Source organism: Orycteropus afer, unplaced genomic scaffold, assembly GCF_000298275.1.
Source record: "Orycteropus afer afer isolate SDZICR_OR568_19922 unplaced genomic scaffold, OryAfe1.0 scaffold00036, whole genome shotgun sequence".
NCBI lineage: Eukaryota > Metazoa > Chordata > Mammalia > Tubulidentata > Orycteropodidae > Orycteropus > Orycteropus afer.
In genome coordinates this window covers 14565146-14572237 of record NW_006921623.1, presented here as the reverse complement: position 1 = coordinate 14572237, position 7092 = coordinate 14565146, and the positions used below count along the sequence as shown (strand labels likewise).

The following is a 7092-nucleotide window of genomic DNA, read 5'->3' as shown; positions in this document are numbered from 1 at the left end:
GATTCCGACTCCTAACGACTTTATAGCACAGGACTGCCCCATAAGGTTTCTGAGGCTGTAAATCTTGGTGAAAACAGAATGCCACATCTTTCTCCCCAAAGCGGCAGGTGGATTCAAACTGCCGACCTTTTGACTACCCGCCAAGCGCTTTAGCCACTGTGTCACCAGGGCTCCTTCCTAGATGATGGACTCTCCTAAACTGTTTGACGGGGATGTGGGACGTGCAAAACAGAAGAAAATGGTTTAGATAACTGGAGTTTGTTTTACTGTATCTTTTCGTCAAACTAGCTTTTAACCTTGCTGAATAAAACAGCAAGGTTAAGTAAGATAACATATCCCTGAGGTCAATAGGTAAAAGCAAAAAAGCGCTAGCCCCGCCCCCTAGGAGGCGTGGGATAGGACCGGGGGAGGGGCTTAAGGATAGTACATGAGTCACTAATGAATTTATAGGTCACCCGGAAGAAGCGCAGAGTCCTCCGAGTCCAAGGCTGAGTAGGACGCGCGCGCAGGCTCGCCTAGCCAGAGCCGGAGCCCCTCGCACCCCTGCAGAGGCTTCAGGCGTCAGGCGCCGGCGCAGTGCATCCGCTCGCAGTCGGGGCCTCTCGCTGCCGGTGCTCTCGGGCCTGCGTAGCATCCGTTAGTTACCCAACCCACAGGCTATGGCCGCTGCGAGGGGCGCCCGGCTCCTGCGCGCCGCTTCAGTGGCTCTCGGCGGCGCGGCTTGCCGGCGGCTACTTCTTCTCGGGCCCCGGGCGGGAGCCGGGGGGCTCCTGGGGAGCTGGGGGCCGGGCAGGAGCGTGGATCTGGGCCAAGGCTGCGGCGCACGCACGAACCGGTCGCTGAGTTTGTCGGCGCCGGCGCAGAACAGGTGAGGCACGGGCCTGGTCGCGAGCGCGCTGCGGGTGGGGGTCCCTCCGCCACTTTCACCTTCCACAAAGGATAGCCCGCCTCCTGCTCCGCCTTTTCCGTTTCGCCGCTGCGTACTCCAGCTGCGTTTTGTCACGTTGCAGTTACCTTCCTGAGCCACCAAGGATTTGGCATATCCCTTTCCCAGCGTTTCCTGTACCTTTATATTTGTTCTGCCTGGACCCTTCATAATATGCTTCCCATGCTGCCCTGGAACCTTATACTAATGCCAGCCATTTCTTCTTCTTGCTATTTACGACACAATCCCCAATTCTTGACCAGGGAAAAGTCCATTTAGAATACACTCAGTTAATCCCCTATGCTTCCCTGTAATTTCTCTTCTAGTTGGTGTGGAGTTAAAAATCTGCATTGTACTTGGCAAGTCAGGGTTTTAAACTGGTCTTTGACACTTACTGTCGAATTTGCCTAATCTCTGTAAACCTCAGTTTTCCCAATACTATTAATAACAGTATAGACCTCACCGGGTTGTTTGAAGATGGAGATAATACTAATAAAGTGCTTTGTCGTGTGCCTGGCAAGATACGTTTAACCAGCAGCAGCTTCTTATACACAGTATTAAGAGTTGTTTTTTAAATTAAACGTTGAAAGAAATGGGGAAAATTTCCCTCAGAATATGTTTAAGTTTTACATTGAGTATATTTGTTCTTCAAAAGCAAAATCCCATTAGATTTAATAAAGAAAAGCTTTACTTACAATTTCAGGTATAATAACCTGGTGGAGACTTTCACAATGCAGATCTCTGAGCAGATCTTTGACACCGTTTTGTAGCAGGAAGCAAGAACGGGAGTGGGGGAGAGTGGTTGTGATTTATATGTTGTCTTTATGATTTCTCCTTGATAAGGCCCTCTAGAATATGGCCCAGGATTTATTCATCTTTGCTCCCCCAGTGTTATTATCTCGAGGTACTCAGTGAATTTATGTTGCATGCACTGTGAGGGAGATAATGGAGAAGACAAGCTAGATTGATTTGTCGCTATTTCCCCCGCAGAAGTCCCTGGCTGGTGGAAATGATTAAGTGCTCAGCAGTTCTAACTCACCCCAAGGTGCCTCTGAAGACACAGCCTTGAAAACCTTGTGTACACAGTTCTACTCTGTAACACATGAGGTCACCATGAGTCGGAATGGACTCAGCAGCAGCTGATACTTCCCTTGCATTTTCCTGCTTTTGATCCATTTCTGCATAGATGCCTTGCTTTATACAATGGATGCATTTTTACAAAGTTGTGTACAAATTGGGACATACATTGAACATGTTTGTGTAACTAGTACTTAGAGACATATAAATGATTTTGTAAATGGAAGTTTTCACTCACTCTCACTCACTGCCATCGAGTCCAATCTGACTAATGGTGACCTCTCCTTGGGTTTCCAAGGTGGTATCACTACGGAAGTAGATTGCCCAGTCTTCCTTGCGAGGAGTGGCTGGTGTGTTTGAACCACCAGCGTTCTAGCTAGCAGTCAAATGCATTAGACACCTTTCGCCACCAGAACTTCTAAATGGAAATTATCTCCCTCAAATTTGTTAAGTTTGGATTTGAATATGTTGAAGTGTCTCTCTTCTATTTCTACTTGATGGCCTGTACCGTCATGTCACAGACTTCAGATCTACAACTAGACTTTCCAGCTCTTGAGATCTGTGTTGTCCAGTATGGTAGCCACTAGCCACATGTAGTTATTTAAATTAAAAAAAAGTTACATAAATTTAAAGATGCATTTTCCCATTTGCACAAGCCAATTTCAGATACTCATTAGTCACCTGTGGCTAGTGGCTACTGTATTGGACAACACAAGTTAGAATATTACAGCTGTTGCACAAAGTTTGATTGGACAGCACCATTTTAGAAACTGTTATTTTCACTATGGGGTATAACATTTTGATAAATGATCAGTAACTGAGTCAAAAATAATTATACTCCAAAATACCTGGATACAGTACTTTGTATTTTATGGTAATTTAGGTTGCAGAGGGCTTTCATGCATATTATTTCACCCAACTCCTAAGACAGTCCTATGAGGTAGGCTCAGGTGGTGTAGTCGTTAACATATTCGGCTGTTAACCAAAAGATTGGTAGTTTGAACCCATCAGCTTCTAGAGAGAAAGATAAGGTGGTCTGCTGCCATAAAGATTTAAAGCCTTGGAAAGCCTATGGGGCAGTTCTACTCTGTCCTACAGGGTCACTGTGAGTTGGAATCTGCTCATTGGCAATGGGTTTGGTTTTTGAGGTAGGCAAAATAGGTAAATGGAAAGAAAATTTAGTAGTTGGCAAAAGTAGGACTATAATTCCAGAATGTTTTGTTTGTTTTTTGATTGCCAAAGGTTGGGCAATCTACTTCCATAGTGATACCGCCTTGGAAACCCAAGGAGGGGGTCACTGTGAGTTGGGTCCGACTTGATGGCACATAACAACAACAAAGGAGCCCTGGTGGCACAGTTGTGTGGTGGTTAAGTTTTTATGTCAGCTTGGCTGAGCCTGGTTGAGTGGCTGGGCAGCTGGTGGTAGTTATTCCCCATGATGAGACTGGCAGTCAGCTCCATGGTGGGTCGGTCCTACCACAAGCAGCTGGAGTAGCTGCTTAGGGATGTGGTCTGTTTTCCGTATATAAGAAATAGCTTTTGGAGTGGTCTCTAACTTATGGTGCGCTTGAACCCTCCATGTAGTCAGGTCGTTGCTCAGCAGTCTGCCATGCTCTGTGGACCTTGGGGCTTGAAGTGGACTTGAATGGCCTACCGTGTGGTTTGGTAACATCGGGACTGTGCCTTTTTGCTTGTCAGCCTCAGCAGCCAGCAGCTGAGTAAAGAAAAGCCTCCATCTTCAGTGGGCCAGGAGCAGGAGGCAGAGCTGAAGCCCCAGGTTGAGGGGCTTTTACCCAGCCCCTAGAGCCTGGCACTCTGAACTCATATTTAACGCCTCCAAATTGTGAGATTAAATTCCTGTTTGTTAAAGCCATCCCGTTTGTCGTATATTCTTGTTGGAGTGGCACTAGGTAAGGAAAACAGTTGGTGATTCGAGCACATTGAAGACCCTCGGAAGACCTGGTGACCTGCTTCAGAAAGGTCACATCCATAAGAATCTTATGGAGTGCAGTTCTACTGCAACACATGGGGTTGCTATGAGTCAGAATCGACTACTGCAACTGGTTTGGCCTTTGGTGTTAACAATTGGTATTGGTGGGTTTTGTAGACTTTTCCTCCCCAATTCTAAAAATTAGCAAAAAGTGTTTTGCTGTTCCCAAGAAGGCTAAGATTTCATGCACTAAGAAATAAATAGGATCTTTCTAAATCCTCTTTCATCATTAATTAATCAACCATCACAACAAACAACTATTTTCTTCATTTATTACCCCTTACTCACTGCATTTATTCAACCCTGCCATGAGAGAGATTTTTTAACAAAGCTGTCAGGGTGCTGTTGGTTAACTTCTTAGGTTTCTAATGGGAGGGAGGTTCTAGTTGCTGATGCCCCTCCCCACCCCACCCCCTTTTACTGTATAGGGTAACCTGGGGCGGTCATTGCAATAAAAGGGCCCTACTTCCTGCAGCCAACTTAATTCTTCAAAATGATTCACTAAACTGTGGGCTAAAGAATTATCAGAGGAAACCTGATAGTGCAGTGGTTAAAGTTCTTGGCTTCAAACCAAAAGGTTGGCAATCTGAAAGCACCAGCTGCTCCATGGGAGAAAGTTGAGGCAGTCTGCTTCCATAAAGATTATAGCCTTGGAAACCCTATGGGGCAGTTCTACTCTGTCCTACAGGGTTGCTATGACCCAGTGCCAGTGGGTAAAGATTTATCAACTTTTGTTGTTTTGTGCTATTCAGTCATCTTTGACTCATAAACCAAACCAAATTCTTTTTCATTGAGTGGATTCCAAGTCAGTGACCCTGTATGACAGAATTGGAGCTCTAGTGGCATAGTAGATAAGGCAATCAGCTGCTAACGCCAAGGCTGGTGATTCAAACCCACCAGCTGCTTCTTGGAAGGAAAATGACGTAATCTACTTCTGTCAAGATTTCTCACTGCCGTCAAGTCGATTTGACCCATAGCGACCCCTCCTGGAGTTTTTGAGGCAGTATCTCTATGGTAGTGGCTTGCCCAACTTTCCTTCTGAGGAGTGGCTGGTGGATTTGAAGCACCAGCCTTCTGGTTAGTAGTCAGATGCCTCAGGCACTACACCACCAGCCTTGGAAACCCAGTGTGGGTCGCTATGAATCAGAATCAACTCGAAAGCAGCAGGTTTGGTTTTTTTGGTTTTAATCTTCACAGAGTAGATCACCAAGTCTTTTCTCCCATGGAGTGCAGGAGGGATCCAACCGCTGACCTTTCAGTTAGCAGCTGAGTGCTTAACAACTGTTTTGGGTACCTAATGCCGCTCTGACAGGACTATAACCACAAATGGGATGGCTTGAACAAACAGGAGTTTATTCTCTCACAGTTTGGAGGCTTTAAATCCAAATTCAAAGTGCCAGGCTCTAGGGGCTGGGTGAAAGCCCTTCAACCTTGGCTTCAGCTCTGCCTCCTGCTTCCGGCCCACTGAAGCTAGAGGCTTTTTCTTCACTCACACAGCTGCTGGCTGCTGAGGCTGACAAGCCCTAGGTTGACAAGGCACAGTCCCAGTGTTACCAAACATGCATTCAAGTGCACTTAACTATTTCCAACACCCAAGGACTTCTTAACTGATTGTTAATAATGAAGGTTTAAAGTTACTTGGTTGCTAACTGAAAGGGAGCTCTAGTAGCGTAGTGCCTAAGGCACTTGACTGTTACCCAGAAGGCTGGCGGTTCAAACCCACCACTCACTCTTCGGAAGGAAGATTGGGCAATCTACTTCTGTAGTGATACTGCCTTGGACACCCAAGGAAGGGTCCCTATGAGTCGGGTCTGACTCGATGGCACATAACAAACAACATAACACAAAAAGTTACTTAGTTAAGCTACATGTGTATAATGCTTTAAGGAACAGTATTTCCACAACTTTCTCTCCTTTAATTCTCTCAGCAGCTGATGAAGACACTATTATCCCCATTGTACCCATAAGTAAGTGGCTTCCCATAGTTATCTAATGAGTATATGCCAGAACTTGAGGCTACAATCTAATGTGTGGTAGTTAAGTTTGTGTGTCAACTTGGCTGGGCCTGGTTGAGTGGCTGGGCAGCTGGTGGTAGTTATTCCCCATGATGAGACTGGCAGTCAGCTCCATGGTGAGATCTGCCACAAGCAGTTGAGTAGCTGCTTTAGGGATGTGCTCTGCTTCTCGTATATAAGCAGCAGCTTTGGGAATGGTCTCTAGTTTATGGCACACTTGAACCCTGCATGTAGCTGTGTCGTTGTTCCGCAGCCTCCCATTCTCTACTGATCTTGGGACTTTCAATGGACTTGAATTAATGGTCTGCCATGTGGTTTGGTAACATCGGGACTGTGCCTTTTTCCTTGTCAACCTTAGGTTTGTCAGTCTCAGCAGCCAGCAGCTGTATGAGTGAAGAAAAGGCTCTAGCTTCAATGGTCCGGGAACAGGAAGCACAGCTTAAGTCAAGGTTGAGGGTCTTTTATCCAGCCCCTAGAGCCTGGCACTTTGAACTCAGACTTAAAGCCTCCAAATTGTGAGAATAAACTCCTGTTTGTTAAAGACATCCCATTTGTGGTACATTCTTGTCAGAGCGCCACTAGGTAACCAAAACACTGTTTTTGACTCTTACGTACCATACTCAATTTTGACTGCAGAATAACCTTTCCTGTTTCATTTATCCTTACTCTCCTAACCTTTGGTAAACCTTTGCTCTTATCCTTTGATTTTTCTAGGGCCATAAACTTTAATACGTAGCGCCTGGGTGGTGCAAACAGTTCATGGCCTTGGTTGCTAACTGAAAGGTTAGAGATTCAAGTCCACCCATGGGCACCTGAGAAGAAAGTCCTGGTGATCTCCTTCCACACAATCAGCCGTTGAGAACCCAGCAGAGCACAGTTCTGCTCTGACATACGCAGGGTTACCATGAAACAGAGTTGACTCAGTGGCAACTGCCAAAAACACTTTAATACCTAGCAGTAGCTCAGGCTCGTAGCAGCAAAAGGTCTGGGGCTTATATTAAAAATAATCAGCATTAGTTCAGCTCTACAATGTTTTAAGCATTTTGCATACATTGTGCAACACTATAGCATAAATATATGTGTAT

The 7092-nt window shown here is 45.7% G+C and overlaps 1 protein-coding gene across 1 annotated transcript in view; it reads left to right on the top strand.

Annotated features, from left to right (window-relative positions):
- The first annotated feature begins 659 nt into the window (after positions 1 to 659).
- The window catches only part of FDX1 (ferredoxin 1), a 45353-nt gene continuing 38920 nt past the window's right edge, over positions 660 to 7092 (top strand). Inside the window, exon 1 of the mRNA XM_007936565.2 lies at positions 660 to 868. Coding sequence (XP_007934756.1) covers positions 660 to 868 — 209 coding nt within the window. The remainder of the gene's footprint in view (positions 869 to 7092) is intronic.